This window comes from Oncorhynchus masou, chromosome 20, assembly GCF_036934945.1.
Source record: "Oncorhynchus masou masou isolate Uvic2021 chromosome 20, UVic_Omas_1.1, whole genome shotgun sequence".
NCBI classification, from domain to species: domain Eukaryota; kingdom Metazoa; phylum Chordata; class Actinopteri; order Salmoniformes; family Salmonidae; genus Oncorhynchus; species Oncorhynchus masou.
Window position 1 is genome coordinate 17,109,139 of NC_088231.1, and position 20,120 is coordinate 17,129,258.

A 20,120-nucleotide genomic window follows, 5' to 3' on the forward strand; every position below is an offset into this window, starting at 1 on the left:
CAAATGGTTCTTTATTATCCACATATGAAGGTGCACTGGAAATGCGAAGTTTTACCTGTCATTGTACTAAGTGATTACTCTAAAAGATTTCGACAAATAAAACTGTTGGAATGGATGAATGAGATTTAGATTTTTTTGCATGAATTGTCTGTCTTCACTCACAATTAGATCCTACAATGAGCCCACTTGTCACTATCAGATCTCAATAACAAAACGCATCACACCTACAAAACTGCACATTACTGTTGTCTGCGCAGAAAACTATAACTGTTCAGTCAGTTTTCAGAGGATGCTTTTTGTTACTATTCAGTACTGTATCCAAATCAGAGGTTGTTATAGCGCGTTTACTGTACAATCAAACTCCAAACCGATATGTGTTTCAGGTGGTTTGTGTGTGTGTATATATACAAACAAAAGTATGTGGTCAATCTTCAAATTAGTGGATTCGGCTATTTCAGCTACCCGTTGCTGACCGGTGTATAAAATCGAGCACACCGCCATGCAATCTCCATTCACACACACTGGCAGTAGAATGGCCTTACTGAAGAGCTCAGTGACTTTCAACGTGGCACCGTCGTAGATGCCACCTTTCCAACAAGTTCGTCAACTAAGTGCTGTTATTGTGAAGTGGAAATGTCTAGGAGCAACAACTGCTCAGCCGTGAAGTCGTAGGCCACACAAACTCACATAACGGGACGCCGTGAGTTGAAGCATGTAGCGCGTACAAATCGTCTGTCCTCAGTAGCAACAAACTACAGAGTTCCAAAATGCCTCTGAAAGCAAGGTCAGCACAATAACTGTTCGCCAGGAGCTTCATGAAATTGGTTTCCATGGCTGAGCAGCCGCGCACAAGTTTAAGATTACAATGTTCAATGCCAAGTGTCGGCTGGAGTGTTGTAAAGGTTGCAGTTAAACCATCTGGCAGTCTGACGGACTAATTGGAGTTTGGCGGATACAAGGAAAAATGCTACCTGAAGTTGTGGTAGAATAATGGTCTGGGCCTGTTTTTTCATGGTTCGGGCTAGGCCCCTTAGCTCCAGTGAAGGGAAATCTTTACGCTACAGCATACAATGACATGCAAGACGATTCTGTGCGTCCAACTTTGTGGCAACATTTTGGGGAAGGCTCTTTCCTGTTTCAGCATGACAGTGCCACTGTTGCTCAAAGCGAGGTCCATAATGAAATGGGTGTGGAAGAACTGGACTGGCCTGCACTGACCTCAATCCCACCGAACACCTACGGGATGAATTGGAACGCGGCCTTTTTGCCCAAAATCAGTGCCCGACCTCACTAATGCTCTTGGCTGAATGGAAACAAGTCCCCGCAGCAATGCTCCAACATCTAATAGAAATCCTTCCCAGAAGAGTAGAGGCTGTTATAGCAGCAACGGGACCAACGCTATATTAATGTCCATGATTTTGGAATGAGAGGTTTGACGAGCAGGTGTCCACATTGTCATGTCGTGTATATTTCAGTGGGTTGGAAGTCATGCTCTAATATTGAGAAATGCAGAACAACCCCACTATATGAGATCAGAATAATTGCAGCGTCCGAGGATCACTGACGAAAGTGCTGCTCCGAACGTTCAGATGTCTTTTCGGTGAGCCGAATCATTTGGCTCCGTCACGTAAAAGAGCCGGCTCATTTGGCCCCCAACCGGCTCTGTTAAAAATGCTTGAAGGGAAGTTAAACTTTTTTTGTATTTGATTTTACTTCAGATTCATCTTCAGCACCACACCAACATCAATATATGTGAAAATGGCAGCACGTGTCAATGTTTAATAGATAAAGAAAGGCAGGTAAGTGTTTCCAGTGACATCATTGATGTGCTTCATGATTTTAACCAATTATTAGTGCCTACTAATTGTCTAATTGGTGAACGTCATGGGAAGATGTGTTTCAATCCTTTTGACTGCAAAACATATAAACACTCTGTTTTTACATATGTTAGCGTGGTGCTGGAGATGATGAATATGAAGTTGAACATTTTAGAAATGTAAAACTAGAACCAGTGAAAAAATAACACATTTCCGATTTAAAGCCCAAAAGGTAGGCTTCCATTATGTCAAATCAGTAAATGCACCTCCAAATAAATGTTTACCTGGCTGGATTATTAGATGGCGCTGAATTGTTTTTGTTGCATGGACCAGATTTCACTGATTCGGTTCCCGACGTTCACCAAAAAGATCCGTTCGTTCGCGAACTACCCATCACTACTGTCAGCTGAGAGCCGGGGGGGAGGAAGAAAGATGGAAGGGAACAGAGACGAAGCAGAAAAATGTATAAGTATAGCCACTAAAGCTCTTGAAGCAGGAGACAAAGACAAGGCGGTGAAATTCTTAAACAAAGCAGAGAAGCTCTATCCAACCTACAAAGCGAAAGGTAAATATCTACGTTACCATATGTCAGTTAATTTGCCCGTTACACATTAAACACCGATTTACAATAAGATTTGGCAACTTGCCTTGGAATATTGTCACTCGCAATGCACGGATAATACGTAAACGAATACATGATGAAATGGTTAAGTAACGTCATTAACGCTTTAAACTGCTCAGGGCAAAGGAAGAAGTGACGTCTCTTTAAATTGCTAACTAACGTTAGCATGCTATCAGTGTGTACTATGTCGCTAACGTTAACTACTTGACGTTAACCATTTCTTAGCCCATTTTGTTGATTTGATAAGGTTGACATCATCCACGGTTAAATGTCTCACTTGACAAGCTATGTTTCATTTTATAGTTATGTTTTAGCTCAGTGACGAATGTGGACTGGCTATGCTAACTAGCCAATTGGCAAAGCTATTGCTAACTAACTTTAGCTAGCCTATATGAGCTAGCTAAATGTTGGATAGCCAACAAATTCAGTTTTGCATTATGTGGTCAGTGGAGCGAAGTTCCCAATCGGGGATGTTATTTCCCCACATGTATGGTCTTTCGCAATAACAATGTCAACTGACTAAGCAAGTGATGCCTATGCACCAGTAAGTTAGCCAGCTAGGGGTTGTTTCCAGTGTCCTCATGACAGAAATGTAATTTTAAAATTGGTATCAATGTAGGCCTAATACTAGCTTAGTAAGGGACTTGGCTAACTAGCCGGACACAAGCCATGCCTGGCTGTGGTTGAATTGATGCATGATGATGATCCAGCAGCTACCTCGGGCCATAAGCAATTGATCTGCTTATTGCTCTCAGCTGCCGTGATGTTTTGTAATTCATTGCTTTGTCTGTTGAAAGTGCTTGTCTGTAATCAAACACTTATGTTTTGTGAGTGAATTGTGTGTTTGCAAGAGGCTGCTTGCATTATGGTCAATTGTGCAGCCTGCCACCTACCAATCATATTTAAAAGCTTCTGAAATTGTCAATACTAGTATGTCAGGCAGGAGACATATTTACCTTGTTATGAAGGTAAATGGCAATTTCCACAGCAGCCATAGCTAATAGAACACGTATTAGCTGAACGGTTGGCTATGTGAAAGCAATTATTCCTCATGTTGGCTTAACTCTCACATCATGCAGTTAAACATGACCATTTACATTCACTAGGAACATTTAGTTGTAGTGAATACTCAAGGTTTGGTTAAATAGTGTTTATAATGGTCACCAAGGAGATGGCTATAGCAGCCTATTCACCTCACTCAAATCAATGTTTATTTGGTAATGTTCATGGGATACAGCAGGTGCAAACAGTACAGTGAAATGCTTACTTGCGAGCTCTTCCTCACCAATGCCTTATTCAATATAAAAAATGGAAGGAAGTAGTCAAGTGGCATTCTCAACTTCTGCTGAGAATCATTTTTTGGAAATGGAGTTAATGTGGCTCTTGCAGGATGAGGTAAGGGGGTTTGTAGGGATTCCACTGTCAGCAGATGAGGTAACGTGGCTTGTGCAGGACATGAAGGTGTTTGTAGGGATTCCATTGAGTGCAGAGGAGGTAATGTGGCTCGTGCAGGATGAGGTAAGGGGGTTTGTAGGGATTCCACTGTCAGCAGATGAGGTAACGTGGCTTGTGCAGGACATGAAGGTGTTTGTAGGGATTCCATTGAGCGCAGAGGAGGTAACGTGGCTCGTGCAGGATGAGGTTAGAGAGGTGAACAGACTTGTCCACCTCAATCCCTTAATTGAATGATTGACCCAGAGCTGAGGGAACAATGGTAGCGCATTAGCCAGGGCTAAGCTGGGGCCACGGTAAGGAATGATAGGGCAGTGGGCCAGGGAAAACCAAATCATCCTATTCACCTTTTAATTTCAGTTTTTATTTATTTCATTAACTCACAACAAGAAAGAATAGTGGATTCAAGGAGGATTCTGGAAGATTGCATCTTGATTGAAGAAAAACAGCCACCGTCTTCAGTTCAGTGTCATGCAATAATACATTTACTACTTCAACCATTAAGATGATTATCTTTCCCGACATGCCAGATTCTCACTCTGGCGTGTCTATCCAACATAGTGTTCAGTTACCTGTGTAAACTTTCACACGAATTGCAGAGCTGTATTGCACAGTCTGGGTGCTGCCAGAGAGAACAGCGATGCAGTAGGCAGTATACTCAGGCTGTTGCTTAGGCTGCTGCTGCAGTGGTCATGGGTAGACTGACACAGAGCGCTGCTTTGTGTCATTGGAAAAGCTTAGCACATTCTCATTGAGCAACCAGAGCTGGATATATTCGCCTGCGGCTCTCATGGAAGCATGACCAGATCTCCACTACAGCTCGTCTATGGAAGCCAACTGGATGCTGGGAACAATGCAACCTTAGTTTCTGTGTGAACCACTGATGTTCCCTTGCATGGTGGTCTGACTTTCAAGAGCCTAGTGTTTCCCTTGTAAGATTGAGTGCCAGTTTTCCAAAACCAGATTAAGACGAGTCCTTGACTAAAAAAACACTTTCGATTGAAAATGAGAACGCTTTTTAGTCGAGGACCCGTCTTTAATCATGTTCTGTGAAATTTGCCTTTGAAGTGCTTAGCTTTGTCTCTCTTTCTGAATGTGCCATGTCATGCTTTGTTCTGTCTTCTCTCTCTCTCTTCATCTCTCTCTTCCCTCCTAGCCTTGTTGGACACCTTGACGAGGAACGGCAGCTCTGCGGGGAATGGCGCGCACTGCAGACAGCGTACTACAGACAGCTCCTCGGAGAGCACCAAGGCCCGGGCTGGTGGGCAGGACCAGGAGGCCGGAGGGGGAGAGCCCAGCACCAAGGGCTTCACCAAGGACCAGGTGGAAGGAGTGCAGAGGTGATCAGAAGGCTTTTGACTTTTTTTCCACTTGATTGCTCACTCACGTAATCTGTTTGGGATTGGCTATCTGTTTGTAAAATCTCTGTTCAGCCCTCCCTGACGGCCGTATGGTACAATCCTCTGTCCCACTTCTCATGTGTGCAGCAGGCAGGCCTGTGTGTGTAGTTGTTGCTTCACTCTGGTGCATTCTCATGTGGCGATTAGGGCGGGAGAGCCACTTTCAGCCTGGTTGGTGTTGTTGACCCTGAGTTTTTGTTATCAATGTGAATTTGGGAGACTGACACTTTTGGGTGTTCTTTTTTTGTTTGGCTACCTGTTAAGATGAGGAAATGGAGGATTGTAAAATTCCCTTACTCACCTGAATTTCCTGTTGTGTGTGTAAAATAGATCATAAGTTACATTTTTTTAATGAACCTGATGGTGGTTCTTCCTACAACAGGAAATTGATAAGGATCTGTCACACATCACGTGAGCTCTCACACAAATCAGATGTATTTTAGATGAAACTGGACGTATATACTTCGCACCAAAATAATTAACCTATGTACTCCGTGTCATTCTGTCTCAATCGAGGGACCATTAGTCAGTGCTTTATGCTTGACATTCTGACAGTAACCGGTCCTTCGAACCGGATGATGACTGAACCAAAGATGGGTGAAAAGGAAATGGAGGCGGAGAGGGAAGAATTGTCTCCACTGGAAGGAAGAAGAGAGGAGGAGAGAGCAGCTGAGGGAAAGGTCTTGGAACAAAGGAAATATCCAGGAACAAAGGAAATACCCAGGAGCTAAGCCAAAAGCAACAAAGCCTTCATCCTCAACCACCAGCAGCACCTGGTTAGAACCAGGTCAGCATTATCTTGTGGTTGAGTTTCCGACATCAAAGGGCAAGTCCACCAGAGCTCAGTGTTGATGGATCAACTATACGTTTCAGCCATCAACCATCCCCTCTGAGCCAAGGACCGGAAACTGCTTTGGAGCAGGGAAGTGGTCTACATGAAGAACCCATGGAGGTGACTCCCACAGCACAGGTCGACCAGCTTCCTGAGGCAGGCTCCACTCACCCCTTAACTAATGGGAAATCGTGAAGCACTCTAGACGGAGTGGGAGTTTGACCAGTGGATACCCCTTTGGAAGTGGCCATGGCAGTCGCCATTCACTAGCCCTCAGCAATTCACAGACCGCTGTCCTACAAGACAGGATGAAACTATTAGCTTTGGAGGAGAGTGTCAGATTGAGGAGGAACGACAGGCTGATGAACGATGTCACCAATTGGATGTGCAGGCCCGTAGAGCTCTACAGGAATTCATTGCCAAGGACCTGGCACAGCAGCGACGGCACCGTCAAGCCAGAAGGGAATTGGAGGAGGCACGGATGGTCTCATCCTTCCTGGAGAGGAATGAACAGGGAGTTGACCTGACCACCCCTCCACATGGACCTGACCTGTCTGCCTTTCTTTCCCAATCTGCCCCTCTGGTACCGCAAGGCACACAGTTCCCAGAGGCTCCGGGGTCAACAGCCAGCACGGGGGACAGGCCGCTCCACCAACGCCCTCTATGCCAGTGACACAAGTTAGCATTCCCCCATCTGGACAAAGCATCACTCCTTCGCCTTTCCGCCAATTACCAACCACGGCAAATCGTTCCTCTCATCCAGGGCCAGGCCAGTCCTCAAACATCAGGTGGGAGGGCTCTCACCCAATTCCGTCTGCCACCAATGGAGGGTCTGGGACAGTAGGGGACCGGCCCAATGAGGCCTCAGTGGGTTCATCAGAAGTCCCGGGTTTATCCTTCACGCAACCAGAAGAGGGAGCCAACATTATGAAACTTCTAGTATCCTCAGCCTATGGAATTCCCAGACCCAAACTGCCATACTTTGAGAGCGGAAAGGAGAGTGAATTTGTCCTTTTGGAAATGGCATTGGAGAGCCTACTGGGTATTCACAGTCAACTGTCAGAACGCTACAAATACCAAGTACTAATGGATAATTTACGGTTTCCCAGTGCATACAGTCTGGCCCAATCCTTTATGCACTCCCCAACACCATACACTGCAGCTCTCCAGGCCCTGAAGGCCAGATATGGTGAGCCACGCCAGCTAGTCCAGAATGAACTAAACAACATCCTGAACACCTTTCCAATTAGGCTAACCCGTACTAGCCTGATCCCCTAGTCTTTTACCATGGTAAGACCCCCATGCCTTACACCTGGGCTCTGAAATCCATGTCCTCTCAAACCCTTTCATTAGCCTGTGGATCAGGGGTCTCCAACCTTTTCTAGCATGAGAGCTACTTTAAAAAAAAAAATCAACAGCGCAAGGTGCATTTTATTTTCTAGCTATCAAATGGGCACATTCATCTCTCCCCTGCAACTCTCTTCCCTGGTCCTTAGTGTAAAAGAGAAAGTAGTGTTTCATTTTCTGTCCATATATCTGGTAAAAATAATTAAGCAATGAGGGCTGAGGTGTGGTAGATGGCGACTATACCACGGCTAAGGGCTGTTCTTAGCACGACGCAACATGGAGTGTCTGGACACAGCCCTTAGCCGTGGTATATTGGCCATATACCACTACCCCTGAGCTGCCTTATTCCTATTATAAACTGGTTACCAAAGTAATTAGAACAATAACATGTTTTGAAATGCTTTCTGATATACCACGGCTTTCAGTCCATCAGCATTCAGGGCTCAAAGCACCCAGTTAATAAACAACTCTAAGGGGGGCCCTATAAAATCTGCGATTCCGCTCCCAAAATAAATGGACTATTTTCCCCAAATTATGTTCTGTTAAATTTTCACTCTTAAAATGACTATTGTTCATAGAGAACCAACGGAATGGGATGTTCTGAGTCCATGTGAATGCTTAAATCACATCAAGACAATTTTAAAAATTATAATTGCGCTTTTGGCCTTTTAATTTATGCATCTAGTGATTGGAGAATTTGCCATCTATGACGTGCCGGTCTAGCGATGGTTCTCTACTACTCATTTCATGGCAAAGTTTGCGAATGAGAAATAATAGATATAAATGATATACTTACTCATGATATACTTTTGATTTGAACATGTAGATAGTTTTAGTTTTGTAAGCTAGGCTACCTATTTAATTTATGGATCAAGCCTTAGCAGTCATTCTGATCTTTGCAGTTAATGTTTAAGTGATGGTTTTGGGGACTGTATTTATGGCAACCCACAAGACAGTTATGACATCAACAGGCTACACACAGAGTGATAAACTCACGTACCACATAGACACACAGGCAATATTGCTGGAAATTAATTGGCAGATATTGCCTTATTTAAAAAATAATAATAATAAAAATGAAACAATTGTTTGTTAATAGTGGATAACCAGGGGTGGGATAATGTTGCGTTGATTAGATATTAGCTGGGAGTTTACGGTGTGTGATACTTATGAGATTGTTTGCGGTGGAATACGTGAAAGTCAAGTGATGTCAAACGATCCATTGTGTCCAGATGCCCATCCTGGTGTTAAGCAGCGGTATTCAAAGTCTGGGTCAGTGTAGTCGCCCAAAATAAACCTCTATTTTTTTACGGAGGGACTAATAATTAACAGTACAGATTATTATTTGGGACAATATATAATTGTTGCTGAGAATCATTTGAGAAATATAATTTTACTGAGTAAATGTATGTATTGGGTTCTTTTGATAAGAGATGAAAAGGCTATCAATAGAAGGTTATTTTTGATGTAAAAATGAGATTTTCCAGATTAAGGCTGTCGTTTAGATTGTTTTGGGGGGAGGGGGTCGTGGGAAATGTTAAAGTAAGCTATGGTTTAAATGCCAGGATGTTATACTCATTTGGGCTCATCTAGTTGCATTTGGTGGGCACACCTTTCCACTATACATTGGAAGAGGTGGGCTGCAAGGGATTGGCTACTCGAAGAGAACTTGGGCCTAACAAAGCTATTTATTTGGGAAGATGCTAAATAGCGAAGCTTCTGCGTGGCATTTCAAATGTAGGCTAAGTAGAGTTTGTACTCCTTAAAATGATCACGAGTATTGCATTGTAGGCTACATCTTTGAACACGGAAGTGTTATTCTTTTTTGGGGGGGGGGGGAGTGGAATTTCTGGCTTCTCAGTTTCTTGTTCTCTTGGCCATCAGCGCTTTTAAACTAAATAATAAACCATCTTTTGTCAGTGTGTCTGCACTAGGGACTCGGGATGTGGCTGCATTATTGATGTCATGTTAATCAGGCCTTTTGATTTGAACATATAGATAGGTAGTCTACAAAACAAACTATTTAATCTAGGGATCAAGCCTTAGCAGTCATTCTGATCTTGTTCCCAATGATCAGTGCTATGTTACTGTCCAGCGGTTCTGAATTTGCGATTCACCTGACTTTTTTTCTTCTGTTCAATAGTCTTTTGATTTGAACATTTTGAGTTTTTGTGTGTGTACTACACCATTTAATTTATATATGCTACAGCACTTTGATTTCACTAATAAATATTTTGAAATTGAACTAAATGATCGGTTTCTGTCTTCAGTCCTTTTTAAATGAGAGATATAACATATGTCAAACTCATTCCATGGGTTTTCGCTTCTCCCTTGTACTTGATTAATTGTCACTGATTAGTAAGGAACTCCCCTCACCTGGTTGTCCAGGTCTTAATTCAACAGAAGAAGAAAAACAGCAGACACTAGGCTATAAATGGAATGAGTTATACACCACTGGGCTATATGGTCTACTGCAGTATAGGTTGAATGTGATAGGCCTACTGAGGCTGGTTATAGAGAGACTATAACTCCATTCCTGATTAGAGAAATGAATCAAATTGGAAATGTGCTATTATCAGATTGGTTAATGAAATTCATCTCTGTTGAATTTGGTGGGGGGGGGTCGACCCGCATGCAGCCCCACCCACTCGGCCAATCAGTAACCTGAACGGTACGTGCTAAATAGTATGTTAGCTAGTATGGGTCTTTGGCCACTGATTGTTGTTGGACCCTGAATCATACCAACCTTGGGGGGAGGGGTGTTCTAGAATGATCTCCCTTGAGAGTTCTTGTTAAACACCTTTCTGTGTCACTGTTTCATCATTGCTGTCCCCATAGGCCAGGGTAGGTGGCTGGGACTGGGAGCTCCGGGCGACTGATGTCCCTGGTGAACAGAAGTGTTGCTAATAATGGGCCGAGTGTCGCCTAGGCCTCCACCACCTTCCCTAGCGAGGTCGTCTGACGGTAGTTAGATGGTTCTATTGGGCTCCATGTTTTGTTTTCTCTAGCATCTTTATGGTTCGTTAATTAACCCTGCAGTTGACCGACAGGATCACTCATAATCCCCCAGTCCAGTGTGGTGTACTCAGAGGGGTTAAACTTCTCTACTGTACTATGAGCCAGCCAATAACACACTTTTTTTATGTAGAGAAGGCTGCTGTTAACACTTACTCAGCTCAACATTTTGGAGTTGGGTTTGAAGTTGAAGCCTGTGGAATATTTGCAGTGTTTGCTGAGCTAATGACAGCAGACTGGTTGTCTGTGTATTTGTATGCGAGTCTTTCATGGCAGAGCTGTTTGGGTGGCTTGTTGTGGTCGGCTTTGTGCCATTGGTGGTGTGTGTGTGGGCCATTAATCAACTGCTCAATGAGGACACTGCAGTTTTCTACACACCATACTACCCCTATGGGAACCTCACTCGGCAAGGTGCCCATAAGGCCAGTGAGAGGGGAAGGGAGAGGGACTGAGAGTGAGACAAAAGAGAGCTGTGACACATCTTGTTATGGCAACACTCACATAGTGCTTGGTAGGCCTGACCAACATCTAGTCCCATTGTAAAGAGCGTAAGACGGTATGTTTGTTTACTAAGATGCTGTGTTTGTTTAGAGACTAACCTGTATTTTTTTGTTAAAACAGGCCTACATGCAGTGTAGGGTTTAACCTCCAATTGAAAGGTACACAGTGACATCAGCATATATTTGATTATTCTAATTGAATGTTAATGTAACAGTCTGGCAAGTATCTCAGGTGGTTCTCCTTGGAGACTGGAGGCAATCTCTCTTCTGCAGGTCATGCAATACACAGAGTCGATTGCGTTTGAACTCTCCTGCTCTGTTCTACCACCAATGTTGATTTGCCCTCTTGTGGTTTCAAATGGTACTCCAGGAGCACAGTTTTTTTAAACCCAGAGGCGCAACTTTGCGAGACTTCCTGAACGCTTGCGAAACAGACCAGAAGTGAAAATTATTCACTTTGGGTGTTTATTTTCTCTAAATGTAAAGGCACAACCTAGATACTTTCCAAACACTAGCTATTGAAGCAAAACATATCCATTAGAGGTTTTTTGTATTGCTTGTGGGCCAAATGTGATCTGTGCTACAGCCCTCATGATTAATCAGATCCACTGCATTGTAATAAACTAGGTCTATATCTGTTTCCTGGACATGTGTAACATAGCCCTGATGAATCACTCACTGTCATCTCTCTTCTTAAAGGATAAAGCGGTGTAAGGACTACTATGAAGTCCTTGGCACCAGCAAGGAGGCCAATGAGGAGGAGTTGAAGAAAGCCTATAGGAAACTAGCACTCAAGTTCCACCCAGACAAAAACCAAGCCCCCGGAGCTACAGAGGCCTTCAAAAGTAAGAAGTTTCACATGCATTGTTTTTGTGTTCAGTGCCAATCACATTTATTTGGCTGTAATGTAGGCTACAGGTCTTCACAGATCCACCTGTACCCGATTTCGGGACCTGGGCGAGTCCGGAACCAGAATTCTAATGTCACAGGTCTGGGTTGGATCTGTTATGATTGACACAGGTCTCAGGTATGTGTAAATTTAACCGACTTGTCCGGAAGGTACAAATCCGAACGCAACTGCTGCAGTAGAGGGAGAGATTGTCTCATTTATGCTGCTGCTCTTGTTTTCACGAGTGGCGGTGTAGGTTGTTGGCCAATCATTAGTCATCAGTGGCAATGGGCTACAGCCATCGAGCCTTACTCCGTGTGTGGCAAAAGTTAGGAGATATCTAATCAATGGAAGATGGAATTAAAATGACTGAGTTAAAAGAGAAGAATAGTCTGCAAGAACCAATAGGTAGGCAGGCTGCTACTTATCTGAATAGAATTGTTTAACTGTAGGATCAAGAAGCGTATGCACTGCAGCCTCAGCCTTCCTTAACTAGTTTTCCCGGTTTGATGCAGTTAAGACGAGCACTACGTAATCATATTTGATGATAAATAATCCAGCTATGGCAGCTATTAGTCTACTATAGTGCCAGTCAGCTTGGTTGGTTGCTGTCTCTCCCTCCCGCCTGCTAGAATGGTCTCTCTCACTCAGCTCTGGTTAATAAAGTAGCTTTCAAAAATGACTTCTTCTGCTTCACCTCACTGATCGGACCGGGTCTGGAACAAGTGAGCCCCTACAGCATTGTTAGCAGCCTAAATTTGACCTGACATTAATTGAATTGGAATAGATTGAGGACTGGCAGAGTATCTACGTCTGGCCCTCCGACGTGAAGTTTGCAGATCAGTGTTAAATGGAGCATCGGATCCGAACCAATGTCTACTTTTTCGCTGACTTAATGTGACACTTATTGACCATGAGTGTGTTGTGGTTCTAACAGAGATCGGCAACGCGTACGCCGTGCTTAGCAACCCAGACAAGAGAAAGCAGTATGACCTCACGGGGGCGGAGGAGCCGACCAGCCCTGGCCACGCCCACAGCCAAGGGTTTGACTTCCACCGGGGCTTCGAGGCCGACATCACTCCCGAGGACCTCTTCAACATGTTCTTCGGAGGAGGATTCCCCTCTTGTAAGAGACACGCATACATTTTGAAGTTAATTTCATCCAGTGGTTGTCGAGTTTGTCTCAAAGTTTAACAATTAAATACAATTGTCTTGCTCAAACATGAATGTTTATTAAATGAGTATTGTATTGCAAGTCTTTGCCGAGTCAATAACAGGGTACCTCCTCTCCACAGCGGCTGCCCACACGTTCACCAACGGCAGGGCGCGATACAGCCAGCAGACGGACCAAAGGCGGGAGAGAGCAGAGGAGAGGGAGAGGTATGCATGCATGTCTGGCATCTACACTGCCACATGTATACTGTGACTGTCAATATAATACCTAGTGAGTCTGGGGTAACTTCAGGTCAGACCTCCATAGCAGACCCCCCTCTACAAGCTATGGGAGTCTCGGCAGCATATTGCAGGCTCTGTTTTAGTGAAGGACGCAACCGTTCCAGCCTTGACTGGGATGAGCTCTGTTAATTTCGGTGTGCTACATAGTAAAGCAGGGAAACATGCAAAGTCACGAACAGGACAGTACATGTCTTAAAATATGAAATAGTAATATATGCCATTTAGCTGACTCTTTTATCCCAGGCGGCTTAGTCATGCGTGCATACATTTTACGTATGGGTGATCCTGGGAATCAAACCCACTATCCTGCCGTTGCAAGTGCCATGCTCTACCAACTGAGCTGCAGGACAAAATAGTGTATGCTTAGTGATTTTTGTAATCTGTTTTCCAGGGAGGGTTCTCCATGTTTATCCAGCTGATACCCATCGTTGTACTCATCCTGGTGTCCATCTTGAGCCAACTGATGGTGTCTACCCCCCCCTACAGCCTCTACTCCAGACCGTACGTGTACACACACGCTGGGGTCGTGCTCAGTATGGATCACAGTACTTAAAGGTTTTGCCACAGAAAATGAAAATCTGTGTTCATATTGGACACATCATGCATTTAAGTGGTACCACTCAGTTTCAAAATGTTTTCTCCCACCTGAACATGGCCCAGGCCTTTTATTCTGTACCCCTGCTCCACATGCACGGTGCTGAAAAATACTGTCCAATGGTGACATGGTTGGTGTATGTAACGGACACACCTACCAGTAAAGTACTGATGCATTTGTGTGCGTTTGATCATTCCCATTGCCTCTTCTCTTCACCAGGTATAAAGCTATACATCTCGCTGCTCTCAGAACAGCCGTATGTAACCTGATGCCTGTCCTCTGTCCTCTCCAGGTCCACGGGCCAGACGGTGAGACGGCAGACGGAGAACCTGCGTGTGGATTACTACGTCAACAGAGACTTCAAGACAGAGTACAAGGGCTCCAATCTGCAGAAGATTGAGAAGAACGTGGAGGAGGACTACGTGTCTAATGTCAGAAACAACTGCTGGAAGGAGAGGCAGACGAGTAGGTGTCCATCATGCCTCTATTAGTTGGGCGGTATTCCGATGTTCATACCGTTTCTGTACCATACCAGGTACTACCAGAAGTATTAAAACAATTTAGGCAACGGGGATCTTGATCCCGGAGGAGATTAAATGTCTCTGCTGTAATCTAGCCACGTACCTAGCAAGTTAGAAAACCAAATGCCTAGCTGAAGCTCTGACCTGGATATAATTAATTTGACACAGATTTCTTATAGGTATAAGCAGTGGCGTAGCACGCAGCCCCTGCAAGGTATAATTACAGTGAGGACTTCAATCAAATTAGCCCCATGTAAAGCAATACAAGTTACCCGTACAAAACACGCATTAATTTCCTTTTATTTAGTGACGAAAGCATTCCCTCGACGTAGCTTAGTGTGACATGGTTGATATTGACTGAGTCTTCTGTTCATCTCCCCCTTCTCTCTCAGAAACAGACTTGCTGTATGCTGCTAAGGTCTACAGGGACGACCGCCTGCGTAAGAAGGCTGAGCTGATGACCATGGATAACTGCAAGGAGCTGGACAGACTAAATGACCTGTTCAGGGGGGGCTGAGCCCGCCCGATGCCGCAGGCTCCCACAGGACGCTTTTAGAAGAGATATATGAATAGATATATAATATGTATGTAAATGTTTTTGTTTTTTTTAGGAAAACCATGGAGATTGAAAGGAGGAAAAATAAAAATAGCCTTACCGTTGACGTTATAAGTTGTCCCCATCCCTCCCCCAGTACCCATCTTTCCATCCTCCTCATCACCCCTCCTTCCTGGGAACTGCCTTGCTGCATCTCAATGAACCAACTGAAGAATAGACCAACCTCCCAAAACACTTGAACCACAACTTTTTTCTCTTCTATCTTTGCTTGTCTTTTTGTGTTTTCTGGAAATAAGAACCCACTCTGGAAATGAACACTGACTGGAAAAGCAGAAGGCATTGTGGTGGTGCCTCGAGTATTGAAGCGCCAAGCATTCTGCTGTAACAAGCAAATCACCGTCTTCACTCTAGATAACTACTTCACCTGCTTGACTTAAACAAGATTTTTAGGCTCATCTGGAGATGCTGCCCTCCTTCCAATCCATGCGTTAGCAGTGCTAGTATTGTGAGGAACCCAGAGAATGCTTCCTAGCTACCACAGTGGAACCCACAGTGGAACCTTGTGTGGAGTTACATGGACCTTGAAGTTCATTCCACAGATGAAGAAATGACCACGGTCTCACTTGAACTTTTTTTTGCCTGGGAAAAAATGTGAAGTTGGAACCATAATCTTCATCAATTGTATATTTTTCATTTCGAATGTTTGAAAATTTATGGAGTTATTTAAGTAGAAAAACCAGGTTTTTCTTCATTGCTCGATTTAATCATTTGAATAAACAATAAATTATTACCAGAAGCAGTTTTGATTTGTTTCGAGCACAAGAGCTTGTGCAATTGTGTGTATGAAGCAGATGGAAGGGCAGGTTAAAAACCCTTTTAAAATGTGTTCATAGTACTCAGACTGTAGGCTTATTCTCTCCACATAATATTCTCCCTGGCATACAGATCTGTTACTCTAGTAGTTTGTATACAGTCTCACTTTCATTTTGCAAGAAGCCTTGTTCTCAACCTAATATGGCCTCACCATATGAGGCTTGTAAAAGATGTTGTGGATTTGTATGGCTACATGCTCAGGCTTGGTACCCAAACAGGTTGGTACTGTGATTCTTAAAACTGAAATGCAACTCAACAAGTCTACTAGAAAGGACACTTTGCTGTTTTTCCTGGAAGTCCATGAGAATTGTGGTGTTTCTGAAAAATACATAATCACTGTAGGCCTATAACTTATCACTTGTATTGATCAGTGTTGGGAAAAGTACTCCATTGTCAAACTTGAGTAAAAGGAAAGATACTTTTGTAATTTTCTATTAAGGTAAGTCACCCAGTAAAATACTAAGTATTTGGTGTTAAATGTAAATGGTTTTAAATGTAGCAAAACTAAATGGAACTGCTAAAATGTACGTAGGTAGTAATAGTATAAACCACTTCAAATGCTGTATATTAAGCAAACCAGCACACTTTTCTTGCCTTTTTTAAATTGACATAACTGGGCACACAGACAATTTTCAAAGGAAGCATTTGTGTTTAGTGAGTCTGCCAGATCAGAAGCAGTAGGGATGACTAGGGATGTTCTCTTGATGTGTGTGAATTGGACCAGTTTCCTGTCAAAATGTAAGTACTTTTGGGAGTCACGGAAAATGTATGGAGTACATTATTACATTATTTTCTTTAGAAAAGTAGTAAATTAAATGTTGGTAAAAATATAAATGGTAAAGTACAGATACACCCCCCCCAAAAAAAAAAAAAACTTAAAAAACTAAAGTAAAAATACTTAAGTACTATACTGATTAATATTGCCTTAAAATGGAAAGCAAGACAATTTATCAGTAAAAATCCTAAAATCGGTCATGAATATACGTTTGTTTGTGGCATGCATGAACTTCGAACATCTGTGGGCGTTGAGTGACCACGTGTACTGTAAGTGCCATGTATCTATTGGCACTGATAGGTTTATTGCTGTCACGTGACTATTCCCACATCCGGGAAGGGAATTGCATGACAGGCGATGTGTTGACACCGAATAGGACCAATAGTGTAACATTTGGGAAAGTGAAATGTTTTTTTTACCGACGTTTGGTGCAGTCATTTAACTTTGGATTCACATGCCGACCAATTGCAACTATTTTCTAGCACCGGTGCTGTCATCATGCATCATAACACTTGTGTCCCGGTTTTTCTCGCTGGCTTACTATCTTTCTATGGATGTCTGAGCTGTGTGTCATGTAGTAAGGAACCTGAAACACCGGACTGGCGGATGACTTTAAAAACCATTCGCAATGGGATCCATAACATTGACAAATACCTCAACGTTGCTCTGGACTTATTTGGAGGACAAGATGGACTGTGTCACTATGAATGCAGCGATGGTAAGGTCTCTCAGGCCACACACACAGTCAGTACTTGTTGGTAATGGCAATAAAAACATGGCCATAACTACTTTGCTTATTATGCAGACAAGCCATTTATTAAAAAGCTCAGTTGAAAGTGATTATGTTCCACATACAAAGCAGATAAGCGCCACTGTAGCTATCTTGGGTTGTAAAACCATTAAACTGGTACAGTGCCACCTCCAACACACACTGTAGTTTCTCTGAACAGGTTGTCTCAACAAGATGAAAGAAGATCTCTGAACACCTCTACCTTTGCTTTTTCCTTGCAGGTTACAAACCAGAACCCCGGCCTGGTTACAAACCAAACCCACCCAATGGATGTGGGTCTCCCCTGTTCGGATTCCAGGTGAGCTAGTGTCATGTATGAAGCAGTGGTCTTCCCTATTAGTCATGTGGGAGGTGCAGTGTGGGCAGACTGTTATCCCAGTCCAGCACTGACCCACCTGGTTTAGCAACTCATGTTTTTTATGATTAGCAGAGACCTGTGTTTCAGGTCCCCCCCCCCCACACACACACAAAATGTATTTTATTGTCACACATATGTGCAGTGAAATGTGTTGTTTTACAGGGTCAGCCATAGTAGGGCGGCTCCCCTGTACGGCGACCATTGTTTATAGGAATGTTATTACACCTGTCATATTATATATTGCTTTGAATATTTGTGAGCATTGATCTAATGGTCATCTATTTTGTCTACTCTACAGTTTGACATCGGCATCCCGTCCTTGACCAAGTGCTGTAACCAGCATGACCGTTGCTATGACACCTGTAACCGTGATAAACACGACTGTGACGATGAGTTCCAGGAATGCTTGGAGACCATCTGTAGGAGATTACAGAAGATGTTGGGACTGGCCCAGAGTGTCCAAGGTAAGATGGCAACTGGGTTGTGTTTATTAGGGCATGCAACAGAAAACGTTTTACAGCGGAACACGACAATGTGTTTCTTATTGTAGTTCCTGCCAGTTTCAGTCTGTTTTCTTCCATCCTGTTTCTTTCTGTTTTCTTCCATGTGTTGCCTATTGAACACCACGCTGATTCATGTATTGATATGCTCCCAGTGTTGAACACAGAGGAGGACTTGACTCAAGCATTCCTCACAGATAATTCAATAATGTGCCCACCATCTTGTAGCCTGGTTAAATCATACTGCACTCACCATTGTCAATTGTTTCACTTTCACTTCACTGGTGAGTTCAGCATTCAGTCAGGTTTAACCAGTCTAACAATCTTGCTGGTGCGGAAGATCATACAACTCCCCCTGATGGCATTTCTGGTGAGGTCTATAATTTAGGGTGAGGTCTATATCCATATTAGGGCATGCAACAGAAAACGGGTGGTTCAAGTCCTGAATGCTGATTGGCTGAAAGCCGTGGTATATCATATCATACAACGGGTATGAAAAAAACGTGTATTTTTACTGCACCTATTAAGTTGGTAACCAGTTTATAATAGCAATAAGTCACCTTGTTTTTTTTTGTGTATGGCCAATATACCACGGCTGTGTTGTGTCGTGCATAAGAACAGCCATTAGCCGTGGAATATTGGCCATATACCACACCTCTTCGGGCCATATTGCTTATAGTACTGCAATGTTGAGGGAGCTAGCACAAGCATTTCACTGCACCTTTTATACCTACTGTGCACGTGACAAATAACATTTGATATTGATTAATTTTTCTGTGTGTTTCATATGTCTGTATATAATGATCTAAGTCGTGTTTCCATGTCTCTCTCTATACAGCGTGTGAGAATACTGTGACCCTGCTGTTTGAGGCTGTCATGCACATGGGGTGTAAACCTTACATGGACAGCCAGAGAGACTCCTGCATATGCAAATTTGAAGTCAAGAGGGATCTATGAGCTGCCATCCAGAGGGGATTCTGGAATAGTCAAGCCACCAGAGAAACATTGAAGTCAATACTCTATCTTGGGATAGAGCTGTGGAAGTTTCCATTGATAACAATGTGCTAAGCCTTGTGAAGGGGCCTGGATGTGCTCTCAATGAATGAACGTTGGGTGATCTGAGTTTTTAAATTGCTATTTGATAATTTTGTAGAATTGTTCTCCTATGCAAAGGTTGTTTAGTGGTTGTTGTCATGTATGTAATTTGTTTTTTCTGCCACACATTTATATGAAGTATAAATTAAGAGAGAATATGAATGTTTATAAAAGGTAAGAAGACATTGAAGGCAAATGTATGCACATAATGATACAGTGATGAGGGTAATGGCTACATTATATTGCCCAGTAAGTGTATTGTTTTGGTTACACTTCTGTAACCGATGTGAAATGGCTAGCTAGTCAGCGGTGGTGCGCGCTCAGAGCGTTTCAATCGGTGACGTCACTCGCAAGGGCTGAGGATTTTGTGGAGCGATGGTTAACGATGCTTTGTGGGTGTCAGTTGTCAATGTGTGCAGAGGGTCCCTGGTTCGAGCCCGGCGAGGGTACGGACTAAAGTTATACTGTTACACTTCTCCGCCCATGCATTGGCTATATAGACTGCTTTATTTCGCATGTGTGGCTACTGAATATGAGCAGCGAGAACGATGAGAGTGGACTAAAGTTATACTGTACATTCTCTTGAACTACGTTTTGCATATAGGGTATAGCCTACCTTTTAGGATGATAATTTGCAGGCAAAGACAAATAAATGGGTAAATAATATTTATTGAAAATGAAAGGTTCGCTCACCATAGCCTATCCCGCGTTACGCCTTTTCAATAATT

The 20,120-nt window shown here is 43.3% G+C and overlaps 1 protein-coding gene and 1 pseudogene across 1 annotated transcript; both read left to right on the forward strand.

The window, feature by feature from the left end:
- The first annotated feature begins 2,196 nt into the window (after positions 1-2,196).
- Positions 2,197-15,797, forward strand: LOC135507051 (dnaJ homolog subfamily B member 14-like). Its single transcript, XM_064926574.1, has 8 exons — positions 2,197-2,382; positions 5,048-5,231; positions 11,685-11,830; positions 12,812-13,000; positions 13,170-13,258; positions 13,721-13,830; positions 14,217-14,389; positions 14,838-15,797. The coding sequence occupies exons 1-8, from the start codon at positions 2,250-2,252 to the stop codon at positions 14,960-14,962; spliced, it is 1,149 nt and encodes a 382-aa protein (XP_064782646.1). The 5' UTR covers positions 2,197-2,249; the 3' UTR covers positions 14,963-15,797.
- A 1,159-nt stretch (positions 15,798-16,956) lies between these two features.
- LOC135507052 (group XIIA secretory phospholipase A2-like) lies at positions 16,957-19,577 on the forward strand (annotated as a pseudogene).
- Positions 19,578-20,120: the final 543 nt, after the last annotated feature.

Excerpts from the sequence above, each read along its gene's own strand:
- LOC135507051 (XM_064926574.1), top strand. The coding sequence starts at position 2,250 with ATGGAAGGGAACAGAGACGAAGCAGAAAAATGTATAAGTATAGCCACT. Across the intron at positions 13,001-13,169 it reads CGGAGGAGGATTCCCCTCTT|CGGCTGCCCACACGTTCACC; the intron begins GTAAGAGACACG and ends TCCTCTCCACAG. Across the intron at positions 14,390-14,837 it reads CTGGAAGGAGAGGCAGACGA|AAACAGACTTGCTGTATGCT; the intron begins GTAGGTGTCCAT and ends CTTCTCTCTCAG.